The sequence below is a fragment of the Cornus florida genome, unplaced genomic scaffold (genome assembly GCF_030987335.1).
Source record: "Cornus florida cultivar Cherokee Brave unplaced genomic scaffold, ASM3098733v1 CherokeeBrave_3.0.0_Hap2_Chr06, whole genome shotgun sequence".
NCBI lineage: Eukaryota > Viridiplantae > Streptophyta > Magnoliopsida > Cornales > Cornaceae > Cornus > Cornus florida.
The window spans coordinates 25,825,687-25,844,426 of NW_026775576.1; the positions used below are offsets into that span (position 1 = coordinate 25,825,687).

An 18,740-nucleotide genomic window follows, 5' to 3' on the forward strand; every position below is an offset into this window, starting at 1 on the left:
ACTCTCAACTGATAGTAACATGATCTCAAATTAATCTTCGAAAAGCATGTCGCTCCCTTCAACTGATTAAACAAGTCATCAATCCTAGACAAAAGGATATCTGTTCTTGATCGTAGCTTGATTCAACTTGTGATAATCGATGTAAAGTCTCAATGACCCATCCTTCTTCTTCGCAAAAAGAATTGGTGCTCCCCATGGTGAAGCACTAGGACGAATAAAGCCTTTAGCTTTCAAATCATCCAACTGACCTTTTAACTCATCAAGCTCTACCAGTGCCATAAAGATGGGTGCCATATCGAGAATGACATCAATGGCAAAAACCACTTCCCTTAAAGGAGGTAACTCCGTTAGCTCCTTTGGAAAGACATCAACAAAATCCTCAACAACTGCCGGAAAAACACGGCCCAAACTGCTATCCTCATCAATCACCAATGCTGAAAACCATAGCCGGGTGGGAATCACTCTGATCTCCCATAAATGGAAACAATCTCCCTTGGGAGTGCAAACGGTCACCTGCCATGGAAGCAATCGATCGTAGCTCGAAAGAATGATAACCAATCCATCCCAAGAATGACATCAAAACCCGTGAGGTCGAGAACAACAAAATTGAACTCCAAGGTCCGCCCAGCTATCTCAATTGCACAACCCCGACAAACACGATCCAAAGACACTGGACCCCCTACTGGTGTGTTAACACAGAGAAAACTATCCCGAAGTGTGACCTCCAGACCCAATGAATATGCAAATGATGCAGAAATGAAAGAATGCGATGCACCCGTGTCAACAAGAACCCGTGCCTAAGAACTGAAAACTGAAAAGATACCACGAACTGAAACGGTGCATGTGGAAGCATCTGCCTGTGGAAGAGCATAGGCTCGTCCCTAAGTCCCTGAGCCCTACTGTGAACTGCCATGATAGCCTGACTGATGTGTAGAAACAGTAGGTGTAGAACCCCTGGCTGGATAAGTGCCAACTGGCGCCACTGACTGTGGTACCTGAGGAACTCTGAAACCAGACTAAACCTGCAGACTGTGCCGGTACCATCTGTGAATCTGTGCCACTACGTGGCTTATTCAACAATCTTGGACAATCCTTCTTGAAATGATCTGGTTTCTTGCAATAGAAGCAAGTTCCCTGCCCTGTCTTTGTAGAAACTGAAGTCTTATTGGCCTGTGGATGAAGCTGTGGGCAGCGAGGCTTGATGTGCCTCGGCTGCTGACAATGGTAACAAACCATTCCCTAAGCTGATCCCGTAGATACAGGAACTATGGGTGCAGAACGGTTCTGCTGTGATGCCTCCTGTGAGTGAGTATTGTTCCCTGCCCTAGCCTTCTTCCACTAACTCCCGGAAGATGATGGATTATCTCCGCGAGGCTGCTTGTGTGAACCCCTGATCCGTAACTGATCCCATTCCTCTGCCTCAGCTAGCATAGCCCTCTGAACCACCTCCCTGTAAGTCCTCGAATCAAGAATGGAAACTCGTGGCCTGATGTCAAGATGTAGCCCATCCTGAAACTTCATTGCCCTGGCCTCATCTGTCGCTACCATATCCTCGGCATAACGAGAGAGAGAAGTAAACCGTGTCTCATACTCAATGACATTTATAGTTCCCTAATAAAGACCTGCAAACTGTGTCCTCATCTCCCGCCTCATAGCCCTCGGAAAGAAGCGCTCGAAAAATAGATCTCTGAACTTATTCCAAGTCATCAACTCAACATTGTGGACATTGGTCATAGACCTCTACCACATATCTGCATCACCCATGAACAAAGAAGCAGTCAAGGAAATCTTCAACCTGTCCATGGGTACCGCCATACTGTCTAACTTGCAAACCATAAGGTCCAACCAATCTTCTGAGACTAACAGATCTGAACTCTGTGCAAATGGATCAATCTTGACCCTCTGTAGTCGCATGAAGTACTCCAGTGCCTCACTATCAGTGCCGGTGCCGGTGTTGGAATCTATACCCCTGCCACCTGCCTGCGTATCAACTCCTATAAAGATTCAGTGATCCCCTGATTGATTCCCTGAGCCACTCACTCCTCATAAGTCGGTGCCCTTGGCGGATTAGCATCCATGCCACGAACTGGAATCTTCGGCCTCCTCGGACCCCGTGTGAACTCGGTGTCAGCCACCTGCTCCTCAGTGTCCTGACGCGAAGACTCTCCACGCGTGACAACCATAACGCTAAACGCACGAAACAAATGAGGTCAACAATAACTCAAGTTATTATGACCAAGTGTAATTCACACTATGAATGCACAAGACATAAAGTAAGACGAGATATGCAACATACTGTTATGCTAAAGTAATTAACAAAAGCTTTTAAACAATTAAGCACTTAAGCAATTAAGCATACCTGTCAAACAAAGGTGCTCTTAACCACATAGGCATATAAGCATAAAGACATGTCATACTACTAAGCATGTTATCACAAAACACCTAAACATGCTATAAAGTCAAAACATGTTATCAAAAACATGTGAATGCATCAAAGTACATCAACAAGAGCATGATATGCACCCAAAACCCGTCATCCTAAGGTGTTCAAACCTAGGAGCTCTGACACCACTTGTGACCGCCCAAGTTTTTCAACCCGATGCGTTAATGATGAACCAAAAGTGATCCGATAACAAATCTGAATTGCGGAAGCTAAAGGTAAACCAAGGTATCTAGAGATAGGAGTCACTCCTAAGATAGAAATGTGACCCTCCATGAGGTCACGAAACTTAAAGAGGACAAAAACAGAAACAAAGGTCAAAAAGAACAAAATTTGCTATCCAAGGGGTAAAAAGGTCAATTCACTATTAAAAGGAGAAACTTAACTCTAAACAAGTCAAGCAAGGATAATACAACCTAATCTAATCATTTTGAAACATTCCAAGAGGTTCCACAGACTTTGGCTAAGAATCCCACAAAATGCACCGTTCCGGTTGAAGTGAAAATTGATACTACTTCACTAAAGCATACATAACTCCCACTGGGTTTGGAATTTGAGAATGTAATTGGTATCATTGGAAATATGACTCAAAATCCTTGAGTTTAGGCTCAAGAATCACCCTATTTGGATTAGAAACGAAGAAGTTATGACCCTTTGAAGTTGGAAGATCAGCGCTGAAACTCAACAGAAGCAAGGCTCGGGTTTTAGCTATTTCGGTCAACCGAAATGAAAGTGCTGAGACCTGAAATCATGAAGAAAAGGTTCGTGTTGCTTCGGTAGACCAAAATGAAGGTTCAGTCGACCGAAATGACTTATGAACAGTGCATTTGGCTATTGGAATGTGATTATACTGTGCATTGGCAATTCCATTTGCCATCGGTCAACCAAAATGGAGTTACAGTCGACCGAAACACCATGAAAAGCTGCTAAAAAGGCTGTTATGAGTCCAAGGTGTTAAAGTTCCACCTCAACTTTGAATCCCATGATGTTTTGGTTAACAATGAATATGTAAAACTGATTTTTCATGAGTTTTGAGAATGTGAACATGTCAACAACTTTGATATGAATAAATAAACATAAAACAATGGCCCATGGCCTCATACACATCATTTACAAGATTTTTATATGTTAAACCTCAAACTTTGGTTAAAATACACTTTTGATGCAAAGGTTGACACCAAAAGTGTCTAAGTACAAAAATAGACATGTTTGGCCCTTGGCCTCATTACATATATGCTTCTAATGTCAAGAGTGATTAATTAAGCATCTTTACACATCAAAGAGGTTACATAATCTTCAAAAGTACCATACATACATGGTATACAAAATTATGACTTCAAAAGTTAAGTATGCTAAACACTTGCATGCTAATATACAAAAAAGCTTCAACAAGCTCAAAAGCTAAGGATGATGGGCATCCATGAACATAGTCTCTTTACCTGAAAAACAACCCAAACCACTAGGGAGAGTAATCAAGTTACTCATAGGAGAAGCATATGCATATACCCTAAAGTTTCAATATCATTGCAAGATCAATATAGACGAATACAAGGGAGCATTCCATTTAACGTCTGTGTTCAAGGTGTGATAAGGGATCATCTTAAGCTAACTTGAATGATTCTTTAGCAATACAAATCAATATCAATGTTCTTAACAACATCAATTCGCCAATAACAAGAACTTCAAGCTATAATTAAGCATTGGTTGTCAACTTGAAATTTAATGCGAAAACAAGTAATGGAAGACTTGGACATCACGTCTCGGACTTAACTAAGATCAGTAAGGTTATTCCGAGCATTAACCCGCTAGGAAGACCACCCTAGTGCGCACTATCTCAATTGGGGAGAACTCATACCTCCCGCACTAAAGCCGAACTTTAGCCATGTCACATGTAACAATGTCTCAAGAGATTCCAAAATATATATCGAGTTCAAAACTTATATATATATAATAAGGCATACAACCACCTTCCATACACAAGTATTTTGAAACCATACGAACCATGTCTTAGGGTTCCAAATCTGGAATGGCATGCCAAATGACAAATTCACATCATGATATTATGCATAATACAATATCACAATTTTATCAATTCAAGTCATGCCTCAATAACAAGCTCTATATACTAATTATCAATATCTTAGCAATAAGCTCCTAAATAATTACAATTAGTAATTCACAAGGGCATAGAATTATTGTAACAACAAATATAGCAATTCATATCAATAGAGATTACATATAACATCAATAATTCTACAAGTGTCCCACATCACTAACACATATGCAATTTCTAGAATTTAGCATGCTACTAAATTATATAATCCTCCTACATATAGTTTACAAATATCATACTTGCTTAAATCAATAAGTCAAAAAGTGAGGTTTTCCTATAATATGCAATACTATCATATCAAAAGCATGTACACAATATATATTAAACCAAAAGGACTATTAAACACTTAGAATATAAACATACTACCACCCCTACCTCAATAGAGAATTGAATCTCTATAATCTAAGCAACCAAGCACCAAATGGAAAACAAAGTTAGGGTTATTGAAGAGGAGAGTGAGAGGAATCTTTTCTCTCCCAAGGTTTCTACTCTAAGGAATAAGGAAGTGAGCCAAATTGAAGGGAGAAGCTATGAACTAAGCTTTCCTCCAATAGTGGATTTGCTGGGGTTCAAGAGAGATAATGGAATGAAGAAGGTAAAGTGTAAAAATGGTGAGTGGAAGGGCTAGAAATCCTCCACTCACTATGTGTTCTTGCACTACCTCTCTCACACACACAATGCAAGACTAAATGGTGAACCTACACTTGTCACTAATCTAATGCCCCCTTCCAAGACTTAATCTCAAGCCCACACTTGTCACAAATCAAAGGCTACATGTGCACCAATCTAAGGCCAACACATGGATGAATCTCCACCCACCAATTGTCAAGAAGTCATGGTGCCAAGTCTTTTCACCTAAATGCCAACAAATGGCTCCATCAGAGTGTGACACTTGTCCCACTTTCCAAAAATTACAAAATGGTCATTTTTCAAAATATGTTCCAAAATAAATTGCAAAAAGGTCCTCAAAACGAAAAAGAATTATTTTACATAATTACACTAAAACCGCAAAAGTTATAAATAATTACACTAAAGTATGCATTCATGCCCTTTACAAGAAAAGTACTAATCTAGCATGCTTTTCAAGAAAAGTAAAAATACCAATGTCTTGGAAATCAAATATTATGAATGCATGCAAAATCGGAATCAAATCCGAGCACAACAAGTAAGGTTATGCAAGGAAAAATGAGAAACGACTAAAAGACGAAATAAGGAAAAGACAAAATAGGAAAAAGACAAAAAAAAGAAAATTGCTGAAAATGGAAAAGGAGGAAAAGACCGGGTCATTACAAATTCAATACCCATGTAAGGCCTTATGGCCATATTTTCGATGTATAACGGATTTGCTTAATTTAAATGGTGTATCAGACTCATGTATAGCCTCATTTAATATCATTACCACTTAATTATGTTAGTTTCATCTTTATATGGAAGATTTGGGACAGGTTTGGGCTTTAAGTTAGGTTACCAAGGGACCAAGGTTGAGCCAAGGGGCAAAGGATCACAATTTTAGGCTGTTTGGTGCGAATTGGTGGTTCTGGGCATTTTGAACCGGTTCAGCCTCATTAAACTGGTTCATGAGGGGGTCTTTGGTTCAAGAATGAGCATACTACCCATCTTGAATGGGTCAAGACCCTTGAACTGGTTCAAGTCCCCCAGTGCACTATTCTGGCTTCTCTAGTTGATAGCTTGGAACGTTTGACTTTGGATAGTCATAACTTCTTCGTTCATAACCTAAATAGGGTCATTCTTGAGCCCATTTTCAAGGATTTTGAGTTGGCTTTTCAATGGGACCAACGTCATCCTCAAATTCCATTCATGTTGAGAGTTATGGTTGTTTTAGTAGGACAGTGTTGGGATTCCCTTGAACTCGGTAAGGGTAATTTTGGGACATCCAATGACCTTAGAACCTCTCCAAGTGTCATGGAATGATTAAGAATGATTATTTTAAACCTTATTTGGTTAGTTTAAGGGTGGATTACCCTCTCACAATGTAAAATGACCATTTTACCCCTAGTGTATCCTCGGGTTTGGTTAAGGACTTGGTCAACGATCTGGACCTCCGGTTTTGGTCGTTAAAGTTTTATTGACTTAATTTTAGGAGATGTCATTTTGGTAATCTCTACTAGGCCTTGTGTTCATTCCTCTACATTTTTTAGGACACAGAAAAGAAGTGGCGGACGACAATCCACCACAAGCTTAGTCGGGTTGAAAAAGATTTGGACCTCTTTTGTGTTTGATGTGTATATTACACCCCTTTTGTTGTAAATTATATTAACTGGCAGTATGTATCTATTCAACGGGTAGAAATGGTTTTTGAAACCTCGGCACCATCTTTTGGGGTCTCATTAGGATTTCTATCTTCTTTTGGGTTTATAGCTTTTCAACAATGTAATTTAAAGTCATTTTGTTTATGAACATTGTAACCGGACAAATATAATGAATGTATGATGAAATAAAACTTTTTTTATGTCTCCATGTTGGAGAAGTCCTTGAATTAGTTTGTCAAGTTGTTATTTTACCATTCATATATGTTGGGGTTGAGAGGATTGAATTTACAGCTTAGAAATGCATTTGGGGTAGCAGATTTCAGATTTCTCAGGTTAAGAGTCGGCTCTTCCCTATTGGGAGTTAGCTCTTTTTAGTCCAGTACCCTCATTTCGTTAAACAAAATTGGAGTGAAGCCTACTACTTTGGAATGGAGCATGCTCCTTTGGGGTGGAGCCTGCTCCTTTCGCAGAAAAGTGGCGGCTCCATCCAAATGGGAACCGACTCCCTTACTGCTTGTCTCTTCCTTTTCATTCAGACTTTGAATGGTTATAACTTTCTCATTTCAAATCCAAATGGGTTTATTCTTGAGTCAAATTTCAAGTATTTTCAGTTAGATTTCCAATGATATTACTTTCATTCAAAAATTCATATCGTAGAGAGAGTTATGACCCTTTTTAGTGTGGACTGCTCTGGAATTCCTTGAAAATGAAGGACGCAATTGTGTGAAATTCTTATTCTTATGTCTGGGACTTTATGTCATTGGTTCAAATGACCCTTATGACTTATGTTGGCCTATTTGGACTCATTTAGAGTTATATAATTAATTTACACACCTTAGTTGACCGTTTTACCCTCGGTTGTTTTCAGGTTCGGGTAAAGACCCGGCTATCGATTCGAACCCACAGGTTTGGGTCGTTACAAACTTGGTATCAGAGCAATGGTTCGAATACCATTTGGATGATGGGTAAAGGCCTACCTAAGATTGCATGGGAAGTTGAATTGCCTGTTTATATCCTGATGTGTTAAGTGTGTAATTATTTGAGAAGTATGCCTTATTATTTACTTGATTACCTACTTATGTGTTAATTACTTGTTGAGTTAAAGTATGCTTAATTATTTAATGATAAGTGATGATATTTATGAGATTAATGCTATGGTTAAATTTTTTTAAAGCATACAGAAATGACATGGTGTCTATTAATTGAGTTTCTTATCATGTATATGGGTATACTTACCAGATTACGTGCTTATTTGCTATGTTGTTTAATGTTGTACAAGAGTGCTATATGTGTTAAGATGAAAATTAATTGAGTATGAGAATCATCTACTATGTGTTACAGTTATGTAACATGTTATATGACGAGTATGACTATGTGCTAAGTACCACGGATGCTTATATGTTATATATGTATCGTACAGATTTAAATGATCCATGAGTAGGCGTTATGTTTTCAGTATGTAATTGTATAACAGGTATGTTTTTATGTTGTATTGGTTCTATGAGCTGTCAACTTGACTGGGAAAGGTATTAGAGTTGTGAACAAGGGTGGTGTTTGAGTTTGGTTTATTTTGGAAGCATTGTTCCATCAAGAGTCTTTTCCCCTAGAGACTAGTGACGGTGATAGGGTATGATCTTAGGTGTTTTCCTGGATGGAAGTCCTCACTTTCTTGCACGGGTGAGAGTTTGTGTTGTGTTTCCTCTGTTTAGTGAGTGGACATTTAGGATGATGGACTAGTAGGGTATAATGCATTAGTCATGGGTTCCTTTCATATGAGTAGAGTTGATTAGATGTCACGGGACGTGAGGTGGTGTATACAGTGTATGACTTGTGAGGTACAGGTGTTGTGCTGGTTGAGCATGATTAGTGTATAGATTTTCATTAGTGGGTCACTAGTGATAAATGTCGCGAGGTTGTCTATTAGATTACAATTTGGGAGTAAGAGTTGAGGTTGACCTTGAGTTAGTGTCGAGATGGGTAGGTTGCACCTTTTGTTTTGATCCCTAGTAAGGAAGGTAGAAGCTCAGTGTGATGTTGTTTGGTGACCATAGAGTGTTGGTCACAGATTGTGTTAAGCCAGGATGATAAGTGACCTTTTGAGCTTGGTTGCCTGTTCTATTTGATTTCTTTGTTTTGTAGCCCTGTTGGCGAGTATGCGTGAGCGTGTGCAGGTGGCACCAGAAGGCTACCATACTAAGTGAGCTATGGGCACACAACTTAGATGAAATCGATGTGGAAATCCTATTATGTTGGATGGTAGTCATGGCGATTGGTTGGGAAATGATAGTGATAGGGGTATAGGAGTTGTATAACCTTTTGTTTGGTCAGATAGGTCAGTTGGAGGTGTGACTCGAGTGTCTAGTTAGGTACCAATAAGAGACCATTGTTTTGTAGTCGCCGTGGAGTGTAGTTTTTTTGGTTTACCGTTTGGGCGTGGTGTCTGTTTCCCTCTTAGGGACTGTTTCTGTAGCGTACCTCATATGATTCTTATTCTTGTAGTGGGTTGTTGACTATGGTGTCAGGTATTATGGGTGATGTACGTTTTTATATCGGGTTAGTATCACTTTTAAATGAGCGGTTGGTTAGTGGAGGCTCATTGTTTCCAGCAGATTAGAGTTTGTGCAGTTATTTTGGGAGGGACGATCAGGGGGGTGTTGGAACTTGAGGTTCTTGTATTGAGGAGTAAGTTGGCCGGTTTAGGGGTGACCCCAGTATTCAGGTAGGAAGTAGTGTTTGGTTGTTGTCTATGATGGGTTGGGTTCTTTTTACATTAGCATTTTAGTATTTTATGTGCGAGGTTCCAGCGTTGATGGTGTATGACGGTCCGTTAGTGGCGAGGTCGCCTATGATTGAGTTCGTAGTCCCGTATGAGTATTCGATTGGTTCTTCTCCTGGTGTGTAAGGAGTTTGGTCTATCTCAAGTGAGATTAGGTGTCTATGGTTGGACAATTGGTGAGTAGTATGTGACAAGGTGTCAGGAGTATTCGGTTGTGAGTTGTTAGTCTCTGGTGAGTGTGGGGTTTATTACTTTCCATTTGTTCTAGTCCTGGCAAGGACATCATTTTTTGTGTATCTTGTCCTCTATCTAGGAGTTGTGCGTGTCAGCGAATGGGTTGACCGTGTGTGGTTTGTTATACTGTTAGAGTTCATCGGTAAGGTTTAGTTGAATTGGTTGACTCACTCCCACGGAGGGAGTTAAAGTCATTGGTTTTTTGTTGTGTTTGTTTTGAGAGTGGTTTTGATGGCATGAGTTGCCGAATAGGGATTGTGTTTCCGGTGTCTGGTACTACTGGTGATGACTAGGGGTGTGCTATGAATTATAAGCTTGAGGATGGCTAGGTGATGTGATATAAATCATGTACTCGAGTGTTTCTAGATGTCTAATTTGACCAGTATCTTGAGGACAAGTGTTGGTATTATTTAAGTGTTAAGTAACTAGAAAGTGATTATGGGATTCCATTGAAGAATAATAGTTATGATTGACTTTGGTTTTGAGGTTTCAGGTATGAGACGGTCGTATTGTGTGTTTTGAAGAGGTAAGAATTGAACCGAATAATGACATAGAGTTATTTACCTGGCATTGGTGTTATGAGGAGATTAGAGATCTTTTATGCTGGTTGATGATTGTGATGTTTGGTGTCGTGTTGTTTCTAGCTTGTTAGGGGTTATGTGATTAATGTATGATTGGGATTCTTAGAGTAGATCTGTGACTATATAACCGTTGTGGTTATGTAGAGCAATGGATTGATAGTGATTGAATCTCATAGTTGTTTTGTGGACTGTGTGAGATTGTATTTGAGGTTTGGACCTAAGGACAGGATCGATGTCTGTGCTGAGATCGGATCAAGGATGAGAATGGCCTGGCCAACTATTTCTCTTGAATCAGTCCCTCTTTAGCACAATGTCGGGTTAAAGGTTAACGATTGTTTCGACTTGTTAGTGAAAGTGAAAGCATGGTACTGTGCGTCATGTTGGTATAACAATGTGGACTTAGATAATTTGTCTCGGGTGACGAGGTGTGTTAGGTAAGACCAAGTGTCCGATAAAGGGTTTGTGGTACAATCATTGATTATTAAGGATCTTATTTTGGGGATTTGTGTCTAGGATACAGGATAGTACGTTTTATTGTTCTGGTGACTCATGATTATGTAGTCATTGGGAGATTTGTTGTTTGTCTCCTTGAAGTTGTCTAGTATGACGATTGTCATATAATGCGGTGGTGTAGCTATATGGTGGATAGCGAATGTTTGATCTAACAGGGACATATAGATTTTAGTTTAAGCTTACTTATGAGATGGACGGGGTTCCTCGTTTAAGGTCTTATGTGTCCTTTGAAGGATGAGTTGAGATAGGATATTGTCATGTTCAGGGGGTCTTATGACCATTCTTTTTCGGGCTCCGAAGCCTTGTGTTGCGATTTAGAGGGGACCAGTGTTGCTTTGAGTTGAGTATGGAATCCAACAGGTTTTATGTAAGATGTTGTGAATGATGAGTACCCTAACAAGGTGGCGAGCATTGAATTTTTGTGGCAGTAGTGTGTGATTGCCTATTGGCGTATGGTGTTAAAGGCAATAAGGTTGTTGAGTTTTTAGTCCTGCGGTTTGATGAGGTGTTTCTCGGGAAGGTGTGTGGCTATAAGCCTCATTTTTTAAGGAGGTTAGATTCTGAGGACGAAATCTTTTAAGGAGGGTAGAATGTAATGTTTCTGATTTTCGCCATTTTTTTTATTTTCTAGAATTTTCTGATTTTTCGAGGGTATTTTGTCTTTTCACATTTTGCGTGCCAGACACCATAGAGTGTACCAGATGTGTCCAAAAGTTGCGTGGGACATTTCCTTGGGTTCAGAACTCTTGGAAATGCACTAGTTGCCATTTCAACATTTTTCTATTTTTTGGGTTGGGAAGTCCCGGGTGGGAACCGCTTACAGAGTCGTTGAGTACGGGGGTTGCGTCTCGGGTCCGTTGCATACCATGCATAATTATTTTTGTACATAAGTTAATTGCTTAAATGATAATTTTTGGTTGTATTATAAGTGGTGTATGTATATGAATTTTGTGGAGGAAAATTTAAGTTAAAAATATATTTATTTTTGGGGGGCCCACCATTAATATATTTTAGTGGCCAAGAGGCCATGTTTGGCCTTACTTTCCTCTCTCTCCCGTAAGCTCCCTCTCTCTCCTTTTCTTTCTCATTTTTCTTTTTCTTTTCTTTGCAACTTCAAACTTCAATTTCTCTCTCATTTTTAGAAGTTTGTTGGTGCTGTTAGAGGCAAAATAGAGAGCTCGTTGCTTTAAAACAAGGTAGAGTTGTCTAACTTGCATAGTCCCTAAATTTTGTAGTTGGATTCATGTTTTTCCCCAATTTTTACATGCCAATTTGGTAGTAGCATGCTAGGGTTCCATTAAATTGATGATGTATGATAAATTGTTTGTTGTTGTGTGTTAAATGATAATTATGTGATGTGAAATTCCAATTGTTAAATGACTATGTGACTAATTGTGAGGAAGCATGTTACTTCTTGTTAAATTGACATTTCTAGTATTCTTAAAAATGCCAAGTATGAAATGTGTAGTAGAAATTGCCAATGTGAAGGTTAAATTGTAAAGGTTATGCTATTTTGCTTAGATGATCATAAGTTTGCTTATAAAAATAATTGTATCATTGTCAATTCTGTGCATGCTCATAATTTGATGATTTTGTAACAATTCATGTGGAGGTAAAATTACGACTATAAGTCGACAATGATGACTGTTAAAGTTTATAGACCATTGTGAACATAGCATTAGCATTATTGCATTGTCATTAAGCATTGGGTGTGTTATGAGGGAAATTTTGGTGATGTGAATTGAAAAAGTTTTGAAGAAGTTTTGAGAAAAGTTTTTTTTTAAAAAACCCGATAGTTAGAGGGGTACTCCTTTGCCAGCGGTGTTATTATGGAAGGTTTTACTTAAACCCAGTAGTTGGAGGGGTACTCCTTTACCGGCAGTACTAACTAGTTAATAGGGACACAGGAATTACCCGTGAGTAATTTAGCAACCTCAGACCCCAAATGGTAGTTGGGAGTTACCCTTTGCCAAGGACGACTAACAAATTCTCCCTATGGACAATGGGGGTACCAAAGTCCATCTAGTTACTACGTTTTCGGTGTGTGAATTGGGTGTGTGAGAGTGTTTGTGTGGAATGCATTGCATAAGCTATTTCATGCATTGCATTATTTCAAATGGTTGATAGTGGATTGCTTATAAATATTTGATGATGTGTAATCCCAGCATGCTCCCTATTCTCCTACTCTATTCATTGACGTTTCTAAGCATGCATTTCGTCTACTTAATTTTAAGAGATACCATTTAGGCAATCTATAATGGGCATTGTGTTTATTCCTCTACATTTTTTAGGACACGGAAAGGAAATGGCATATGACAATTCACCACAAGCTTAGTCGGGTTGAAAGAGATTTGGACCTCTTTTGTGTTTGATGTGTGTATTACCCCCCTTTTTTTGTAAATTGTATTAAGTGGCAGTGTGTATCTATTCAATGGGTAGAAATAGTTTTGGATACCTCAGCACCATTTTTTGGCGTCTCATTAGGATTTCTATCTTCTTTTGGGTTTATAGCTTTTCAACAATGTAATTTAAAGTCATTTTGTTTATGAACGTTGTAACCGGACAAATATGATGAATGTACGTTGAAATCAAAGTTTCTTTATGTCGCCGTGTTGTAGAATTCCTTTAATTAGTTTGTCAAGTTGTTATTTTACCATTCATGCATGTTGTTGGGGTTGAGAGGATTGAATTTACAGCTTAGAAATGCATTTGGGGTAGCAGATTTTAGACCTTCCAGGTTAGGAGCCGACTCTTCCCTATTGGGAGTCAGCTTTTTTTAGTCCAGTAGCCTCATTTCGTTAAAAAAAATTGGAGTGGAGCCTATTCCTTTGGAATGAAAATTGGAGTGGAGCTTATTCCTTTGGAATGGAGCGTGCTCCTTTGGGGTGGAGCGTGCTCCTTTGGAGTGAGTGGAGCCTTCTCATTTGGAATGGAGCGTACTCCTTTGGAGTGAGTGGAGCCTGCTCCTTTGGAGTGGAGCCAGGTCCTTTCGCAGGAAAGAGGCGGCTCCATCCAAATGGGAGCCGGCTTCCTTACTGCTTGTCTCTTCTTTTTAATTCAGACTTTGAATTATTGTAACTTTCTTATTTCAAATCCAAATGGGTTCGTTCTTGAGTCAAATTTTAATTATTTTCAGTCAACTTTCCAATGAATTTAGTTTCATTCAAAAATTCAAATCGTAAAGAGAGTTATAACCCTTTTTAGTGTGGACTGCTCCAGAATTCCTTGAAAATGAAGGGCGCAATTGTGTGAAATTCTCATTCTTATCTCCGGGACCTTGTGTCATGGGTTCAAATGACCCTTATGACTTATGTTGGCTTATTTGGACTCATTTAGAGTTAAATAATTAATTTACACACCTTAGTTGACCGTTTTGCCCTCAGTTATTTTTGGGTTCGGGTAAGGACCTGGTTAGTGATTCGGACCCACGGGTTCGGGTCATTACAATTTTCATATAAAGTTATTCCATTTCGTCGATAACAACCACCAACCTTCACACGCAATAATAATCAATGAGAGAACCATTGAGTGGTTAATATATTTTTGTGATGATCAATTTCACTTCAAATTTTTTTCAGGAGAGTCCAAACAATTGATTTAGAATTCCAAAACAATTCAAAATGAATTCCACAACTAAAAACCAAATAGGAGATTCACACGTCTTTTATCAAAACATCTAGATTAGATCAGAATTTCAGTTCAATTGTTAATTTATAATTTCACTTGGCTATGCTCTATTTTATAAATTATTTTAATTAGCTTAGTTGAATCTATTGAACGATTAAGCAGCATTAATTGAACAGTTATATTTATATATTTTTTTCAAGCAAGGCAGATAAATTCTTTAAATACTAAAGATATCATTGGATACAATAATTCTGAGATAGCCCCTTGAAGCTACCAAAAATGAATTGGGCCGGGTGTGACCCACCCCACTGAAAACCGGATCTGGAAAGAGTTATTGGCCCAGTCGGATGACAGCCCATCAGGCCCAATCTTCATTAAGATGATCCCCCAAGCCCAATCTTAAGGGGAAGGAAGTGAATCCATATCCGAAGAAAAAGCCCAAGGGATCGGCCCAACATGGAGGATGAAAAAACAAGTTTCTAGAATACTTGAAAAATTCTATAAATAGAGTGAAAAGTGAGGGAAAATGGGTTGGAAAACATTTTGAAGTGTAGAAATATCTTTTCTGAAATAGAGAGAATATTTTCAGTTACTTCAATTGGCGCCGTCTGTGGGAACAAATGAGAGATTTGATCAATTTTCACATACGATTAGGTGTGACTTGATCAATTTTGAGGAGATTGAGATCTGATCTGTGAAGATTGAGATCTAATCGGAGGAGATTCAGGTCCGATCGAAGGAGATTGAGATCTGATCTGTGAAGATCGAGATCTGATTAGAGGAGATTCAGGTCTGATCGAAGGAGATTCAGATATAATCTGTGAAGATTGAGATCTAATCAGAGGAGACTTGGATCTACTCAACGGAGGTTGGAATTTGATCATAAGAAGGCCAGATCTGATAGATTCACAGTAAGGAAGCTCAGATCCAGTCGATTCTCAATAGTTGTTGACTCTACTCCGATCAGGAACAATGATTAGAAGTGAAAGTTCTCATCCGCAAGAGAGTGAGCAGTATGCAAAACTTAATGAGTTAATGAGCCTAATTGAGACCTTAAGACGAGAAAATGCAGAATTGAGAGCCGGACTACAATGACGAGATGTTCCGCCGATTCCACGGCCACCGCCGCTAGCAGGTGATAAAACACTGCAGTCAAATGTCATTCGCTAGGTGGAATGAAAAGGATCTATTCACTTAGATCCATATCATGAGGAATTCAAGGTAGAGATTTTGCCGCCAAATGTCCATCATTAGGAAGATTGAGAAGGATCCGTTCACCTGGATCCGCATCGTGAAAGGTTCAGGCGAGAGAAGGATATGGAGTTCGATCACAATGGGACCATACCGTTGTGGCAAAAGGAATCAACTCCACTCGATACAATGTACCAGTCACCAATGATCATGTACGACCAAAGAAATTTAAGCAAAAGGCATATCGAACAAAAGGTACCTCTAAAGGATAACGAGGCCATCCGCACGTCGGCTCGTACTATTGACTCACCGTTCACAGATGAGATCTTGAACGCTTCGAATCCAAGAAAATTTTTCGTGCCAGTCTTTACTTTGTTCAATGGAACAAATGATCCAGTTGAGCACGTCTATCACATCTAACTAAAGATGGCCTTAAACACAAGGGATGACGCTCAGATGTGCAAGGTCTTCCCTACGAGCCTTACTGGACCTGTGCTTAACTAGTTCAAACATCTGCCATGACTTTGGCAACAAGCGGCCAGCCAGAGATATATCGTGCTTATTCATCATGAAATAGCAAGAAGGCGAAAGCCTTCAAGCCTTTCTCACTCAGTTTAACCTAGAAATAGCATAGTGATCGAATATCAACCTTCCACAGTAGTACAGGCGTTCAAACTCGCTATGATCCGAAGGACCCTGTTCTACGCGAACTTGGTGCTGAACACGCCAAAAACCATGGATGAGTTAAATAAAAGGTCTGAGGGAGGAAGAAGCGGCCAACACAAGGAAAGCAATAATGGTCGTAGTGGGAGGAAAGATTAAGGCAAAAATCAATCAGAGACAAGTTGCACCACTATAATCGATCCCCTGGAGAGCAGAGAAAAAACCTTGGGAGGAAGAGTCCGTTATTCTACTCAAGGTCAGTCTAGCACAACTGTACTAGGAGAATAAACCTATGTTCTGTCTGCCTCAGCCGATTAAACAACCGCTTGAATAAAGGGATTAGTCTAAGCATTGTGTATTCTACAGCGATTTTGGACACCTGACCAATGAATTTAGAAACTTGAGAAGGCAGGTTGAGATGCTGATACCAAAGGGGGAGTTCGCTAACTATGTTTAAGGTCCGGTAATAGAGCAAAATCGCCCTGTCAAGCAAGTAAAAAGAAATCAAAAGTTGAACAATCATGACGCCAAACCGGTTTGCATTATAAATACAATACATAGCCGAGCTAAGGCAGTAGAGGAATCAGAAGAACTCTGAACGTGCATCAGTCAGGCTCACATGAAGAGAATGGTAGGCAGTGTTAATGCGATTCACCAGGAAAATAGTTCAGTTCAAAAAAGATTTGACAGAGCTGACCTCTTATGAATTCAAATGCTTGCTGGTCACCGACTGTTTGGTTCGAAGAATCCTGGTTGACCTAGGGAGCAGCACAAACGTTATGATAAAGGTGGCTTTTGAACGGCTAGAGATAGACTCAAAGAAGCTCAGGCCCATAGGGAATCCATTGTTAGGGTTTGATAGAAAACGAACGGAGCCTATTGGAGTGGTCGAGTTGCCTGTGTTCGCTGAAAAAAGGGAGTTGATAAAAAGCTTTGTTGTCGTGGACATCCACCTATCTTATAACCTCTTAATGGGAAGAGGGTGGATCCACTGGGTCCAAAGAGTCCCCTTGACCTTGCATCAAGTAATAAGGTGCTTGAGTTTGGATGGGAGTGAACTGATTAATATTCATGGCGATCAAGTAGCAGCGAAGGAATGTTATTCTGTAACTCTCAAGGCCGACGAGAAGGGTAAGGCGCTCTTCTGACTTGCAAACCCAAGATAGCAATTACAGGAACCTCCACCCAAAGAGGTTGGGGAAGAGGTAGAGCCTTTGGTCCTTACGGAAGAACCCCTTAAGGATGTGCAGATCGATCCTCTAAGACCAGACCGAATGACAAAAGTAGGATTTAAGCTTACAATGGAGGATAAGCGACTGCTGGTCGAGTTTTTATCTAAGAATGCGGACGTGTTTGCTAAAAATCACTTGGACATGCTAGGAGTTAGTCCTTCTTTGTCTTGTCATTCCCTTAACATAGATCCAAACGTCAAACCTATAAGGCAAAAACAAATGAGGTTTGCTCTAGAGCACAATCAAATCATAGCCAATGAGGTTGATAGATTACTGGAGGCAAGATTCATCAAGGAGGTTCAGTACCCATCTTGGCTTTCAAAAGTGGTGGTTATCCAAAAGAAGAATGAGAAATGGAGAGTTTGTATTGATTTCACTGATCTGAACAAAGCTTGTCCGAAGGACAATTTCCCTTTGCTGAAGATTGATCAAATGGTGGATGTAACTACCAGGTACAAACTGTTGACTTTTCTAAATGCTTACTCAAGTTACCACCAGATCCCTATGGATCCGAACGACAAAGAAAAAACATCCTTTGTGACCGAACGAGGGACCTATTGTTATAAAGTCATGTCGTTCAAACTGAAAAACACTGGAGCTACTTACCAAAGGTTAGTAAGCAAGATTTTTAAAAGCCAAATAGGTAGAATTGTAGAAGCTTATATTGATGACATGGTAGTAAAAAGTAAAAGAAAGATCAGCATTTGCTGCACTTACAAAACATGTTTGAGGTGCTGCAAAAGCACGGCATCAGAATTAATCCATCCAAATACTCGTTTGGCATGGGATCCGGACAGTTCTTGGGTCACATAGTCAATAACAGAGGGATTGAAGTTAGCCCAACTCAAACCGAGGCCCTGCTAAGGAACAAACAGCCAAAAACTGTTAAGGAAGTTTAAACTCTCACCAAACAGATAGCAGCGCTAAGTCAATTCATCTCGAGAATGTTACATCGTTGTAAACCATTTTTTGATACAATTAGAGGCCATGGAAGACAGGCCTAGGGGATGTGCAATGACAAGCATTAACCAGGTTAAAAGAATATTTGCAGAATTCGCCAATCCTATCTGCCTTAAAGTCAAACGAGAAGCTTTTTATGT

The 18,740-nt window shown here is 39.5% G+C and overlaps 1 protein-coding gene across 1 annotated transcript; it reads left to right on the top strand.

Annotated features, from left to right (window-relative positions):
- The first annotated feature begins 17,052 nt into the window (after positions 1 to 17,052).
- On the top strand, positions 17,053 to 17,556 carry LOC132313891 (uncharacterized). Its single transcript, XM_059812829.1, has one exon. The coding sequence runs from the start codon at positions 17,053 to 17,055 to the stop codon at positions 17,554 to 17,556; it is 504 nt and encodes a 167-aa protein (XP_059668812.1).
- The last annotated feature ends 1,184 nt before the right edge of the window (positions 17,557 to 18,740 follow it).

Excerpts from the sequence above, each read along its gene's own strand:
- LOC132313891 (XM_059812829.1), top strand. The coding sequence starts at position 17,053 with ATGCGATTCACCAGGAAAATAGTTCAGTTCAAAAAAGATTTGACAGAG.